Source organism: Zootoca vivipara, chromosome 13 (genome assembly GCF_965207765.1).
Source record: "Zootoca vivipara chromosome 13, rZooViv2.hap1.1, whole genome shotgun sequence".
In the NCBI taxonomy this organism is placed as follows: domain Eukaryota; kingdom Metazoa; phylum Chordata; class Lepidosauria; order Squamata; family Lacertidae; genus Zootoca; species Zootoca vivipara.
The window spans coordinates 7,169,608-7,185,235 of NC_142596.1; the positions used below are offsets into that span (position 1 = coordinate 7,169,608).

The window sequence follows — 15,628 nt, forward strand, 5'->3', positions numbered from 1 at the left end:
GAAAGGAGGCTGTGCTGCCACCCGCGAGCCTTGCTTTCAGCACAGGGGCACTTCCTTGAAGCAAACGGGACTGAAAGTGGTCTGGAAAATGGGCTGTGGGGGCCCTGATCTTTGCATGTTGGTATATTTGGTACTGCTGTGCTGTTTCACTGTGTTATTGTGAAACTGGAGAACTGAAACCCAGCTGGACCCCGTGGCCTCCTGACTCCTCAGTAGTAGGCAGGGCAGGGTACCCATTGCTCAGCCCATTTCCTAGGGCCAGCCCCTCTTGAGTCTTATGTAAGGAGGAAAGCCATAACTCCCCAATGCAAAAAGGCTTGGGAACTGAAGACACGGAAGGGAGGCAGCTGTTGCACACCTTGAAAGAGTATGATGGGGAAGTAGAGAAGCAGCAAGCTGAAACCAAAAACAAGGTCCACAACATCTCCCAAACTGAGATGCCCCTGGAATCCCAAGAGCTGCAGATCATAGAATCATAGAATCGTAGAGTTGGACGAGACCACAAGGGCCATCCAGTCCAACCCCCTGCCGAGCAGGAAACACCATCAAAGCATTCTTGACATATGCCTGTCAAGCCTCTGCTTAAAGACCTCCAAAGAAGGAGACTCCACCACACTCCTTGGTAGCAAATTCCACTGCCGAACAGCTCTTACTGTCAGGAAGTTCTTCCTAATGTTTAGGTGGAATCTTCTTTCTTGTAGTTTGAATCCATTGCTCCGTGTCCGCTTCTCTGGAGCAGCAGAAAACAACCTTTCTTCCTCCTCTATATGACATCCTTTTATATATTTGAACATGGCTATCATATCACCCCTTAACCTTCTCTTCTCCAGGCTAAACATACCCAGATCCCTGAGCCGTTCCTCATAAGGCATCGTTTCCAGGCCTTTGACAATTTTGGTTGCCCTCCTCTGGACACGTTCCAGTTTGTCAGTATCCTTCTTGAACTGTGGTGCCCAGAACTGGACACAGTACTCCAGGTGAGGTCTGACCAGAGCAGATGCTATGAACACCTGCAGATTCCAGATGAAAGTGGCACACCGGCCTTTTCTGACTGTGCTGCAGGTTCCAAGCATCCTCTGTGATTTCATCAGCTATGACAGCAGGGAAGTGGCTGAGCAAACTCACGTACAGCCATGGGATGGGGGGGGGAGACAAGCCCTTTCCGGAAAGGCTCACTGCGAGCAAGACTTAGTGGGCTGTGGGCTGTTCACCTGACTCAACAAGGGAGCAGGCTGAAAGGAAGGAGGAAGAAGATGAATGGTGAGCAAAATGAGGAGGATATGGCCACATCAAAGGGAGCCTGCTGCAGAGAGACAGCAGGAAGGAGAGATAGGAATCTGGGTGAAGAGGCAGAAGCAAAGGAGAGAGGAGCAAAAGAGGCAGTGTGGAAGAGGAGGGGATGGAAGCAGAGGAGGCAGGCTGGTACTTCCCAGAGAAGGGAGTGTCAGAGAGGCCAGAGAATGGCAGTTGCAAGGAAGGAACAGCAGCCTGAGGAGGAGCAGCAAGATTCAACCATGACATGACATTTTGGGGAGGATGGAAGAGTAGCAAGAGCCAGTCGGACAGGGGGCAATGCACCACCACCCCAGGGCTTGCAACTGGAGATAATGAAATCTGTTAGTCCAGTGCAACAAAGCAGCGTCCGAGTCCTCCAGCCATTCATTCCCAGAGCAGTGAGCAGTCTTCCTTAGCCTGGTACCCTCCAGAGGGTGTTGGACTCCTATCAGCCCCAGCCAGCAGGGCCAATAGACAGGCATGCTGGGAATTGTAGTTTATCAACACCCAGAGGGCACCAAGTCAGCTGGCAGAGTGGGATCCTGGTGTCTTTTGAAGCTGAGCTGCTCCCAGCAAGCCTCGCAGGACACAGCATCCCAGCAGGGCAGGCAGCGCCGCTTCATCAGAACCAGGTTCCCCTCCACCCTCAGGTGGGGCTTGCCGCTGCTTCTCGACACACTCCCAAGTGGAGTTGACTGAGATGCCTCACGGCACAAACATGCAGAGACTGAAAGATTGCACAGGCATCAGAGGCTAGAATGCAGGGAAGCATCATTGCCTGCAGGAAGGAAGGAAGGACCACCCAAGCCCTGCCTAGAACACAGTGTAGATTAGAAGATCCCCTCCATCCCCACTCGGTATTTAAAAGAGCTGGGCAAAGCTACAGTGATGATGGCCATGGTTGGAAAGAGACCTTAGCCAATCAATGGCTCCAAAAACAACACCCACCCCGCACCCCCTGTTTGGCTGTGAGATGAATGTCACAGAATCCATGTCCTCCACCGGCCCTGAGGAAGAATCCGGCATGGACCACAGCAGACAAGAGAGGGAGAGATGCATCATCCCAGCCTCCTCTCATCTCAGCTGGGAGGCTGACCGTGGCCAGTTTCACATGAAGATCAGGCGGTGGCACAGAAGATTAAGCCACATGCAGGCCACTCCTGGTCCAGCTCAGCACCTCCCACCTGGACATTTCCACCACACCTGCAGAAACCCCCTTGGCGGCTTGTTTACATCAGCAGAGCTCAAGTTCCTGGAACCGTGTCCTGAAATGCTTTGCTCTTATGGATTGCAGCTGGGCAGTGGGGAGGGGGCAGTCAAGACTGTTTGCATAGATCGAGACTGCAGGAGAAAAGATGACTTCTGGCTCAACAAAACAAAAAACCTTCTGAGCGAAGACGTCGCTATACGGCAACTCAAGGGAGTCGTCTGCCGTATTGGCAGATTGGGGAAGGCAACCCCAGAAAATTTTGCGCCAGTGGTCTCTTCCTCTGAACCTCCATGAACCTGGTGCCCTCCAGATATTCTGGACTCACAGCAGCCCCCTGTGGGGCCCAATAAGTGCAAGGTGCAGCTCCCCCTCTAGGGCCAATGCTGCTTGTTTCAAGAAGGGGGGCAGCCCCTCAAAGCGAGGGGCCCAACCTCATCACTGTGCAAAGAGAGCACCAGCACACCTGCTTGGGAAGAGGAGGCTGTGCAGTCCCTGAGCTCGTCCCCCCCCCCCGGTTTATGCTTGGTGAAGCTCCCTTGCCTGGGAAGAGATGTTCTGTGAGGCATGGGCCCCCCACCCACATTCAGGGCCACTGTGGGGAACAGGAAGGCAGCTCTGAAGTCAGAAAGGGGATCCCAACAGAAAGGACAGGGTTTTCTTTCACACAACTTGCCTCTGGGTCCATCACAACACTCCCACCTTATGAAAATGCAAGGTCTGATTGAAAGCTGTAGGAAAACACAGACAGCCCCAACCTGAAAAACTGCGTCAGTGTGGCTGGCCTAGAACAGCAGAATGCAACACAGCACTTCTCTCCTCTTCCGCAACCCCAAAAATGTGCCTTACACAGACAACGCTTGGCCTAGAGGCACATCAAAGGCCTTCGAGCAACTGAGCATTTGATAAATCTGAGGCCCCTTGGAACAGAGCCATAGGAACATGTCACCTATTAGGGTTCGATGCTCAGGAGGTGTTTGAAGGCCTAAAAGTTCTCCTGAAGCCTCTTTGATCTCTGCTGGACAAGCACACCATTTATTTCCCTCTCTTGCATGTCAGATCCCCTTTTCTTCTTAGGACACAATCTGGACCACTTACTGTTAAGCAAATGACAGCAAATTGTTCAATGAATTGGACAGGCCAAAAAGATCTTGAGAAATCAGTTCCAGAACTCCCACAGGTTTGTTTTGTTTACAGAAAAGATTCCAGAATGAGGATGCTCCCATCCTGCACTTTAGAAGGAGTTTGTGTACATGATATGTAAAGCATTCATCACTTCAAGACAGAGCTAGATACATTAAAAAGGATAACATTTCAACCATCAAGAAATTCTTTTTGGGGGATACATGCAAAATGTTTGATTTACAATTCAGTTAGCCACACTTGGATGGATTTAAGCCAATTTACTCAATCAATTTCAATGGGATGAAGCATCTGAACTCTTTGGACTTAACTGAAATGTGGATTAGGTCGGATGACTAGTAATGTTTGGGTTAAGCTGCAAAATTCCCCTACTGAAACCAGCATCATTTCTTCTTCCTTAAGTTAAATAGTTTATGTGATACAGAATTCCACAGGAGAAATAGCAGCACCTACAGAACCCAAGGCATGTCCTTTAGTGATGTGTGTGTTTGTTTTTTTACATATGTATAGATACACACAAATACACACTTATGCATTTAAAAATGTCAAAAGTGCTGTACCTCCCGCAAGGATCTTCTCCTCCAGCTCACTCATCTGCTTCCTGTAAGCCCTTAAAGCAGCTTCTTTGAACGATGGCCGAACTGTTTTTTTCACTGGCATCTGAACAGGGACTTCGGGGACATTTTGATTTTCATCTTCCTGCGCTTCTGCTTCTGTTTCAACAACTGTATCCTCTGTGAATTCCATCATATCACCACCAACCACACCAGCATCGAAATAGCCATCAGGAGTGTCATCCTCTTGTGAAACAGCGCAAGGGCTTTCGTACGGAGTCTGCTCTGGCTCGTATTCCTGGACCAGTTCCTCCGATTCATTGGTACTAGTTCTGTTCTCCAGTTTAGCAAGAACTTGCTCCATGACTTCCACATAATCCGTTTCATTCTCTCCAGCTGGCTCACTGTAGTCTTCCTCATCCTCAGCTTTGTAGTAATAAGGCTCCGTGTAAACGTCCGAATCCAGGGTTGTGCTGGATTCGTTAGCAGTGGATTGGGACAAAGTCCGGAACCTCCCCATAAAAGATGACCCGCTGTCCTCATACCCACTCAAACTCTGTGTGCTTTTATTCCATACCACTTCCAAGGCTGACCTCGCCCGCTGCAGAGTGTTTCCAAATTTAGGAAAGCTGAAAGTCTTGTCTGAAAGGTCAACGCTCAGCCTGCTGTGCCAAGACTTAGGAGGTGCTTCCTCAGAGTCGTCACTTGGAAGCTCGCTTTGGCTTCGGTACATCATGGACTTCCTGTTCTGGTTCTGATACAGGGTGTTGTCATTGGTCTCCTGGTAGTCGTCATACTGGCCAATCCACTGGCTCTCAGCTTCGTTATTGAACCCTGGGCCAGAGGGAGAGTTGCTATCCAGGGCGAAATCATAACTTTCTGTGTCATACTGGAGGTCAGAAACCTGACCGTAGTCTACCTGTTGGTCAGAAGAGCTACTCAAGTCATAAGCCAAAACTTCTTGTGTTGATGAATCTAACCCCAAGTCTGTGTTCTGTTCCAGCTGATTCCAGTCTTTCCATGGCGAAAGATCATCTTCTAAGGAGACTTGAGAGTTGCTGTAATGACTCCTGTCTCCAGACGCACACATGATCCCATTGCTGAGCCCACTGTCAACTGTTTCTGTGTTCTCCGCATCATTCTCAACCCTGTAGGGGGGGCCACCTTGATTGAACGTCTGCTCTTGTGAACCACCCCCCCAACTGGATGGGTCGTCATGTGTCCTCTGCCAGAGTTCTCGATCAGAGGAAGACAAGAGAGAGCTGCCATTGGTTCTGCTGAAGTACTGATTCTCTGAAAAGTCTTCAGAGTAGGACTGGCAGAGTTTAGTAAAGTCAGATTCTGAACGGCTGAGCTTAAGCATTCCAAAGTCATTCTGCGACTGCCAGAGCGGGGTCATGCTGGAGTAATAGCCGCCCTTGGACTCTGCCTGCAGACTCTCAGCCCCTGGTGAGTCTTCATTATGATTTATTTTGTTTGGGACACTGTTACCATCTGCAGCTCCTTTAGGGATTCTGCCATTTGAAGACTCTTCTCTTGCCTTTGTGGTACTTCTTTTCATTTGGGGTGCCGATTTGGAGATCTTTGCATAACTGTTCCGGTTTATATCCGATTCCAGTTCCCTGTCGCTGCTGTCAGGGGATTCCCAGGCATGTCTTTTAGTTTTGAGGTCAACAGGCACCAGTTTCATGTCCATGCTCTCGTACGTCTGCGATGAAGGCAGACTTCTGTCCTTTCTCTCTTTTGTCTCGTGAGAGATGATATCGGTTGAAACCCCAATGCCAGTTCCTTTGAGCTTGTAAGATTTTTTCAAAACTAAATCTCTTTGCTGGGGCGTTTCAAAGTACACAAGAATGGGTCTGGGCTTGGCGTTGGGGCATTCCCTGTGCTGCCCCACCCGCTGGGCAAATTCTATCTTGACAGGATTGGGGGTTTCAGAAAACCCCATTTTCTCCACTAGAGTTCTACACACCACATGCTCAACATTTTCAAACTTCTCTTCTGGGACATTTAGAAACCTCAGGCTGGCTTTGCTTCCCGTGTGCCCAATCTGCTTGATGTAATCGTGGATGTCCCGCGTCTCCCTTCTGGATTGGACGAAGCCCGTCCGCAACTGCTCGATCTCGCTCTGCACGACTTCCACACTGCTGGAGATCTCGTCAATGGACTGCTTCAAGGCGTTGACGTGCCCCCGCAGCTCAGAGAGCTCGGTTTCAATTTGGCTGATTCCCTGAAGCTCCTTGAAGATCATTTCCATCACATCGTGGGTCTGGCTGATGCAGCCTGTGGAACTGAAGCTGGGTTCGAGGGCGCTGGACTTGGGGGCCCGAGCTGTTCTGTCCAAGGACTTGCTCCTGAGCCCCCAGGTCTTCTTCCATGTGCTGAGCTCGGAGTCTGAGGAAACGCACTCCTGGCTCTTCTTCCATTTCCGCAGCTTCCGCAAGGCCCCGAGCTTCAAGCTGTGCAAAGTGCGCTCACCGTCCGAGCTCCCATCCGAGGGGGCGAGGCTATTTAGGCTCTTCCGGTTGCGTCTCACCGGCATCGTGTGAGATGAATACGCTTGGTCCTTACTCGGGCCCTTGACTTCGCTTAAGGACTCTGAATACGAGCTCTCGTTGGAAGATAGATCTTGGAACGGGTCCTCATTGTTATTTGTCAAGAAAACACCCTTCTGCAGTCCGTTTGCAATTGCCACCCGATAGCTGAAGGTTGGGGAGAGGGAGAATTCTTTGTTGCTTTCCTCCTCTTCGGTGGACAAATTACGGGCAGAGGAGCACTTGGCGATCTTTTTGACCGTGCTTTTCAAAGTGTTTGAGAACTTGGGATTCTTTATGTGCCCAACCTGGGGGACGTCTTGTTCGTGTTTGCTTTGACAGCTCTCTTTCTTCTTTGTACTATTGCCCAATTTCTTTGTAAACATTCCTTTGTAAATCTTATATATGTAGGAAGAGATCAGGCTCTTAAAGAGAGCAGAAACCATGGAGGGTGATTTCAGTGGGCCTTTTCCCACAGAGATGGCAATTTTCTATCCATGAGAATGCTGGTTTCCAACACAGTCTTCAGGCGGTCATCGTGCCGACAGTGGCAAGGGCTAATCCTGGGCGCTGGCACCGTTTCTGTATATACTCTGACAGCAAAATCAGTAGAAACCAATTCCTGAGGGAGGTCCACAGGTGAAGCAAATTTGGGTCCTGCTCCCCATCGCTCTCTGCAACATCTAGAAGGAAAGCAGAGGTGTTACTATGGCTCCCAAACCAAAATTTTCAATTTCACATATGTGCCCAAGAAATGCTAGGCACTTGCTCACAACACCTGGCATTCTGCAATATGGGGTTTTAAAGAGTGAAACGGATACATTTGAAGAATCTGCTTTTTTTGTATGCATATTAATACAGGCCGTTGATCTTAGGAGAAACTGCACTGCTGAAATCTGACTTCTAAACTAAACAGGAAAAGCTTATCAAAAGGAAGTTATTTCATGCGAGAAGTTTTCATGGCACACTTTGATATACTCAGACCTCACAGCTTCAAAGTTAAGAGGGATCTTGACTAGGAGGAGGAGGAGGAGAGGCTGTTAGCTCCTACCTAAAGGTAAAGGTAAAGGGACCCCTGACCATTAGGTCCAGTCGTGACTGACTCTGGGGTTGCGCGCTCATCTCGCATTATTGGCCGAGGGAGCCGGCGTATAGCTTCCAGGTCATGTGGCCAGCATGACAAAGCCGCTTCTGGCAAACCAGAGCAGCACATGGAAATGCCGTTTACCTTCCCGCTATAGCGGTTCCTATTTATCTACTTGCATTTTGACGTGCTTTCAAACTGCTAGGTTGGCAGGAGCTAGGACCAAGCAACGGGAGCTCACCCCGTCACAGGGATTCGAACCGCCGACCTTCTGATCAGCAAGCCCTAGGCTCAGTGGTTTAACCACAGCGCCAACAAATCTGACTAAATTCAGCAAGACTGAAGTACGCGCAGCCCTTTCACTCAGAAGGCATCATGGGATATGCACATTAGATCCAGGAGACTGTCTACAATGCCGCTCTGTCCCATCTGGAGCAGCCGGGGAGTTATGAGAGGCTGCTGTTCGTGGACTTTAGCTCTGCTTTTAACACTATCCTCCCCCCTAGACTGATGTCCAAACTAGAGGTGCTTGGACTTTCTAACTCCATTTGTCTCTGGCTTTTGAATTTTCTGTCGGACTGCTCCCAGAGGGTTAGAGTAGGGTCATATATGTCCACAGCCCTTAGCCTTAACACCGGCTCCCCACAGGGTTGTGTGTTGAGTCCCCTGCTCTATACCCTCTACACGTATGATTGTACAGCTATCCACTCTAGCAACAAAACCATCAAGTTTGCTGATGACACCACTGTGGTGGGGCTCATTTCAGGGGTGTGTGTGAGTCCGCCTATCGGGACGAGGTGGAGCAGCTCTTTGGTTGGTGTGGAGATAATAATCTGGTCCTTAATACAGTGGTACCTCGGTTTAAGTACACAATTGGTTCCGGAAGTCTGTACTTAACCTGAAGCGAACTTTCCCATTGAAAGTAGATTAATCTGTTCCAGACGGGTCCGCGGAGTACTTAAACTGAAAGTACTCAAACCGAAGCGTACTTAAACCGAGGTATGACTGTACTGCCAAGACCAAGGAGCTGGTGGTGGACTACAGGAAGAAAAAGCCGGACATTCAGCCCCTGTATATTGGTGGGGGCCGGGTGGAGAGGGTGGCTGTATTTAAGTTTTTGGGTGTTAGCATCGAGCAGAGTATGACCTGGAGCGCAAATACCACTGCTCTGGCGAAGAAGGCCCAACAGAGAATATATTTCCTCAGACTTTTAAAAAGAACAAGCAGAGTGCGAGACTGCTGGTGTCCTTCTACCGAGGCTCCATAGAGAGCATTCTTACATACTGTATCTTTGCTTGGTTTTCCAGCTGCACAGTCATGGATAGGAAAGTGCTCCAGAAGGTCATAACCACAGCCCAAAAGATTACCGGTCATCCTCTCCCATCTCCGGATGAACTATACAACTCCCGTTGCCTTAAAAAAGCAAATAATATTCTACAGGATTCATCTCATCCTGGATATAGTCTTTTTGCACCGTTGCCTTTGGGCAGGAGACAATTAAATAAAGAACAAATAGATTAAAAAAAGTTTCTATCCAAGAGCTGTAACCATCTTAAATGCTGTAACTAAATAATATGATCCCGGGGAGTTGTGATGGGTGTGTATGTGTGTGGCTGTAATTGTGTTTTTATATTGTTTTTTTATGGGATGGCATTCAATTTCGTTGTACTATGTACAATGACAATAAAGTATTCTATTCTTTTCTTTTCTTTTCTTTTCTTTTCTATTCTATTCTACAAGTAATTGCTTTGAGGAGTGCGCAGAGGATGTGTAGGAATACTTGTATGTGCGTAACTTTCTTTTTTTAAAAAAAGACACCCTAAAGTTTTTGGACCCTGAGATATCTTTCTGCAAACTCAGCCATTTGCCAGCTTGTCTGGTGCCTTCCCCCTCTGCCTATGGATTCTTACAGTTCAGCTGTTCTGCCCTTCGCATCGGCTAGAACGAGAGCAGCCAAAGAGCACTTCCTGCAGCCAGGCACCGCCGCTGACTCCTGCGATGCAAAGGATGGTTATGCAATGTGCAACTGCAGGCAGTGAAAGAACGGTGGCTCTCAGGCCATGCAGGAAGCAAGCAAAAGACCCTTCAAGACGCACAAATGTATCAGGAAACAAGCTTGCTTCTGACGAAGCGGACACGGGTGTCCACAAAGCTTACGCAATAAGCAGCATGTCTGCCTTCCAGGTGTCGGAAAGCCTTTGGGCTGTTTTTGCTGCCAGACTAGCAAGGCAGCTGACAATCCCCCACCCCCCTCCGAAGCTGTTACAGTCTTGTCCTGTCAACCCTGTGGATAATATTAATCCTTGAGATTTATCCTTTCCCCACTATTTTAATGCAGGTTGTTAATGCTTTTGTATTGATTTTTGCAATTAAGATTACAGTGTTTAGTACCAAGATTTTTAAATATGGTTTCAAAGCATTTGTCTTGTAAACACCTGAACACCTGAAATGATTGTCTGAGTCAAAACAGCTCATTCATAAATATCTCATTTGTTCTGCTGCAAGCAGCTTCCCAGAACGGACCTACCGGTGCTTGCAATTTAGCCACAAGGTTTGGAAGGCCCAGGAGAAAGGCAGAGATTGCATACATCTAGCTGCTCCCAGCCCAGCCCCCAACCCATTCGTGCTTTGCTAACCATGGGAAAGATTAAGGAGAGTTCAGTGGAGCACAGAAGTCAATAAGGAGTCAAGAAATCCAAGCCAGATCTCAGAGAAGCTCATCGGCACACAGTTCTCATTTGGTAGCACAAACTCCATGTACAACAAAATGAATTCCACCCGCCAGAACTTACAGCGGGATGCAGAGCTGAGCATCAGCAAGAGACAGAAGTACAGGTTATGAGGTTTTTGATGGGCACTCGCCATTTGAAAAAGGCAGTAACATGAGGATGCAGCAACAGAAGGGCAGGAATGAGGTGGCCTCGGCAGTCTGTGCCGGACCCTGGTGGCTCTTGGCATTCCATGTGGTCAAGAGCCTTCGAATAACCAAAAAAAATAGGACTTCAATGGGAGTTTCTGAATAAGGCGCTTCTAAACTGACTCATCCTGACCGTAGGGGTGTCGCTGGAAGTGATGCTCAGGATGACATTTTAATTTTCTTTTTTTAATGACATTTTTATTTTGCACATCTCTCAATCAAGTGGAAAAGCCTCATAGATTAAAACAACTATTTAGATTTAAAAGGGAGCTGTGTGGTGTTTCTACCTAGGAAATCTCTCTTTTTACTGATGGGAGAGGCTGCTGCTTCCCTGCTCACTTGTGCTGCCCTTGGGCATTGTCTCCCTCTCACCCATGTGCTTCTGGGCTCCTACCCACCCACTCCTCACTGTGTGGCCCCGGCTTCCCCGCTATGTTCTCCCCAACAGGGCAGGCAGGATGACTCTGCCAAAGCTTGGCCAGGCCAACTTCATGTGCTTCTTTCAGGGAAAGAAATCCCCTTGGCTCATTTGGGGGAATGGACGGGGATCTGCAGTAGCAGGGGCTGCCATCCTGCCCCTGTTCTGCTCCTGGGACCAGCCGCACCCTGCAACTGAAATGGAAGTGGTTGGCTGAGTGACAAAGGCCATCATGGGAAGAGTGCACTGGGCCTGAGGGAGGACAGCTAGCATCCCTCTTTGAATTCTTCTATATGGGGCAAATGAATGAGTACAGGAGGAGGGGGTGGATTCAGGGAGATAAGCCACAGGTGGGTGGGGGCAAGTGGGGTGCTTAAGAGCTTTAGATAGCGAAGAAATGGGGGAAGTGATTTTTTTGGGGAAACTCTGATCTTTTGGGAATTAGGGGAAATGCATCAATAGGGTATGTCCTTTTAAGTGGGGGACAGCTATCCCCTATTAGGAAAGGGACATATTTTAAAAACTGGAATGCCATGAAGAAGCTTCTAAAGGCCGAAGAGGAACACCCCAAGAGGTGTTGACCCTTTGGCTGCTTTTGGGTCTCTCTCTGGTGCTATTTACACTCTTCAGCCAGAAGGGAAAGCAAAAGAGGGACACTAAGGATGCCAAGGATACAGTGGTACCTCGGTTTGCAAACGCAATCTGTTCCGTGGAGGCGTTCGCTCGCCGAGGTATTTGCTCACCGAAGGCACGCTTCTGCGCATGCGCGAAGCACCGATAGAGCACTTCTGCGCACACGCACGCTGCACAGATTGCGGCTGCTCAGATTGCGTCTGCGCATGCTGCACAGAACGCATCTGCGCATCCAACGCCGCGGAACCTGGATGTAAACACTTCCGGGTCTGCGGCGTTCGTAAACGGAGGTAGTCGTAAACCGAGGTTCCACTGTATTCTGGCCAAGGGAGGTTTTGCATTTGCTCAAAGCACTTGCCGTTTCAACAAGTGTGCAAAGGGCTTCCAGGAATGCCTCTTGGCATGATGTCCAGTGCCCAATTAGCATGATATTGACAGCTTTACTACAGTAATAGGGTTCAGCAGACTTAAGCCCTTTTGAATGAAAGTGTGTGTCAGGGCTGGGGGAGTCTGTTGCAAGAATACTTTTTCCACCTTCCCTGACCATTGGTCAGGTTGACCAAGACTGGAAGCCAGGATCATCTGGAGTGCTCCAAGTAGTCCACCCCTCAGATAGGCTATATCCAGGACTTGTGGAAAGAGATGTAGGGAGTCTCTCTTGGTACACCGTTATAAGGCATGTGACGAGTCCCAGAAAACAACAACGGTGAATGCATTTCAAACTCCCAGGCATCAGAGGGGGAAAGGCTCCCTCCAGGCTGGCTCACAGCAGAACCAAACCCAGGGGATAAGTATTGGTGGTCATAGGGGAAGCCAAGTCCCCAGCTGGACCTTGACCCCTGCCTTGAGCAGGGCAAACAAAAGGAAGTGTAGGAGAAGGAACTTTGGGCTCAGTTGCCACACTCCAGAGAATGGTATGAAATAGGCCTTTCCTTGCATGTGCAAGGAGGGGGAAGAAAGCTGTTATTGGATTATCAATAGGCAGCCCCAACCCACAACCTCCTTCAGCAGAAATCCTTGGATGAAAATAAGCAACCAGCTCAGGAACTGGCTGGGAGAATGATAACTCCACACAGCAGAAGGAAGGCACCCACCAGCCCCTGGAGTGGTCTGCATCTGAGCTGAAACCCTCTCTGAGCCTGACCTCCATCTCTGTTAGGCCAGGACCACGCTGCAGCCACAAGTCAGAAGATCAGGTGCACAGTCTGCTGTGGGTTGTCGCATCACTCTGGGGCTCTGACCCTCTGGCTCCAAGCATGTTCCAAAGCTGGTTTTAGCTCCCACCTCACCTACAAACTCCAACACAAGGTTTACGCAGAGAAAGATGATGCAAGTTTCTGGGGAAAGTGATATCGTCCACGTCTCCCCTACCTTGCCACCAGAACAGGCCACATCAATGAATTCCCGCTAACTGCAGAGTCATGCTGCAAATACACTCAATACTGGCTGGATTCTTTACTGGATCACAGGGGTCTGCTTGCTCCATCGAGGAGGGTTGGGGCGACTTTGACTCTAGTGAGAAAAACCTGACATGGGTCCAACACCTGGCCAAAATTAGATGCATTATGGATAAGTGTCTCCAGTCATGTTCTCAAGAGGATATAGCAATAACAGCCACTGCAGGAGAGCCTTGCCAAAAAATTTCTGGATTCACCCCACAAATCCAATTCTGTGTGAAGAAGCCAGACCCCTCCTGGTCCAGGCTGGGTTTGCACACTGGTGGTAGCGGAGGTTTCCCCCCTCCCACAATGTGAAACAGAATTTGGGGCCCCAACGTTGGCAGCCACATGACTGGTAGACATTAGGCTCAAAACCAGCTTTTGGCCACATTCCATGGTTTGCTAGTATCGCTCAGAAGCGAGAGGCTGGAAGGAATCTCTTGGGAAGACACCCTGAGGACAGCAGAGGAGCTGGGGCACCCTACTCCCGCCACATGCCAGCAGGATGATGGCTTGGTCCCACCCTGCTGCTGCTGCTGCCACCGTCCCTTTTCCTGGCCAACAGTGACAACGGGCAGTGGAGACACATTCCTGCCAAGCAGCCCGGCCCCTGCTCCCCACAGCTCTGCGGCCAAGCTCAGGGGGCTGGCTCAGGGGAGATCCTCGGACAGCACCTTCCAGCAGGATCAGGGTTTCCCAGACGTGGAGAAAAGAGGCTTCTGAGGACAAGAGTGCAGAATGAGTGTGCACAGCTGTCCTTTGGGGGAGGGGGAGAAGGACCTGAACCAAATAGATGGGGCCATTCCAATGTCCTAGCAAACCCTCCGCTGCTTAGGAAGGCATGTTTGTCTCCTGTGATGTTACTTTGGAGTCAACTCCGAAGGGTAATTGGGAGTCCTTTCCATCTCACTAATTCGTCGCTTGCTTTTAATGCGCCCTGAGATCTATTGCCCGCTTCGCAACTCGCCGGCAGGAGACGGAGAGCTCCAACACTAAACCATTTTGCTCCATCAATCGCCTCTTTCGGGAGGGAGGGGAGCTGGGGGCGCTGAATCCTCCCGGCTCTCCCTCGGCGAGGAGACCCTCCAAACTCGGCAAGCCTGCAAAGGGAAAACTGACATCGGGCAACATCTCGACGTTGCTCCTCCGTCCACCACCGCCGCCTGCCCATCGCCAGCCCTCGATTTATCCTCGTTCAGGAAGAGCCTCTTTCGCAAAGCTCCGTGGATCCGTCCGGAGACGATTTGAGGGGGGGCTCACTAACACTGGAAGTCACCATCAAGGGTTCTCTCCCCCCTCCATACTCCAGCAGCTCACATAAGAGTCGAGGGAACTACCCCCCACCGTGGGAGAGTCCCACAGCCCCACGCCGGCATTTAATTCCCCCGCCCGTCCGCCGCGAGGGGAGACTCCGAGGGAGCTGGAAGCCAACGGAGGCGGCGGCGGGCTGGGCGCCTCTAGCACGGGGTCGCGAAGCGGGGAGGCTAAGAAGCCCGGAATGGCACCGGCGGCGAGGCTGCCCGTCGGCAGGCGGAGAGCGGGCAAGGGCGAGGCGTGTGCCGCTGCTGCTCTTGCCCGCCTCGTGGGGACGCGCCGGGAGGGCGGCTGGGTTCCCTTAGGACTCGGCGGCTGCCTTGCCTCACTCCCGGGGCCGCCACTTGACGCCTCCCAGGCCAGCGAGCGAGCCCGGAGCTGCGCGTCTCTCCGCGGCGCTGCCCGGCCCAGCCTCCGCCGTCCCTCCGCCGACTTACCGGGCAATGTACGGCGGCGGCGGCTCCTGTCAGCGGCCGGAGCAGGGCGCTTCCAAGGCCGGCTCCGAGGAAAGGAGTCCACGCCGCGCCGCTTCGGTCTCCCATCGCGCCCGTCGCAGCAGCCAGTTGCTTGTTCGCTGCTCGCCTGGCACAGCGGAGCGGAGCCGAGCAGCGCGCGCCTGGGCAGCCTCGTCGTCTACCTTCCTCCTCCTCCTCCTCCTCCTCCTCCTCCTCCTCCTCCTCCTCCTCCTCCTCCTCCTCCTCCTCCTCCTCCTCCTCCTCCGCTGCTACTGCAGCGCCTCCGCCTCCTCGGCGCCTCCTCCTCCTCCTCCTCTCTCCCCGCCCGCGAGGTCTCGGCCGCCCCGACGCAGCCGCCTCCCCCTGCTGGCCGCGCTGCCTCGGGAGCTCCGGGTCCGGCAGCAGAGCGAGGCCAGCCGGGCCCTCCAGGGCCACGTGCCGCCAGCGGGTGGGGGAACCCCTTCCGATGCTACGCGCCCTCTCCCACCAGGCGGCTCCCGAAGGCCAGGCCGGGGCTCCAGGGGCCTGCCTGGAAGGGGGTGGGGGGCGCTCTGCAGGTTTCTCTTCTCCTGCTTCTGAAAAGGTGGAGGAAACGGGGGGGCGGGGGGGGGCTTCCTTCCGAAAACAGCACTGGCTTGCAGATCCCTCCCAAGCA

The 15,628-nt window shown here is 51.3% G+C and overlaps 1 protein-coding gene across 1 annotated transcript in view; it reads right to left on the reverse strand.

Moving 5' to 3' along the window:
- The window catches only part of UNC13C (unc-13 homolog C), a 137,487-nt gene extending 122,300 nt beyond the window's left edge, over window positions 1-15,187 (reverse strand). Inside the window, exons 1-2 of the mRNA XM_060282475.2 lie at window positions 14,956-15,187; window positions 4,186-7,396 (exon numbers count right to left, since the gene is read on the reverse strand). Of these exons, the coding sequence (XP_060138458.2) occupies window positions 4,186-7,159 (2,974 nt within the window). The 5' untranslated portion in view covers window positions 7,160-7,396; window positions 14,956-15,187. The remainder of the gene's footprint in view (window positions 1-4,185; window positions 7,397-14,955) is intronic.
- Window positions 15,188-15,628: the final 441 nt, after the last annotated feature.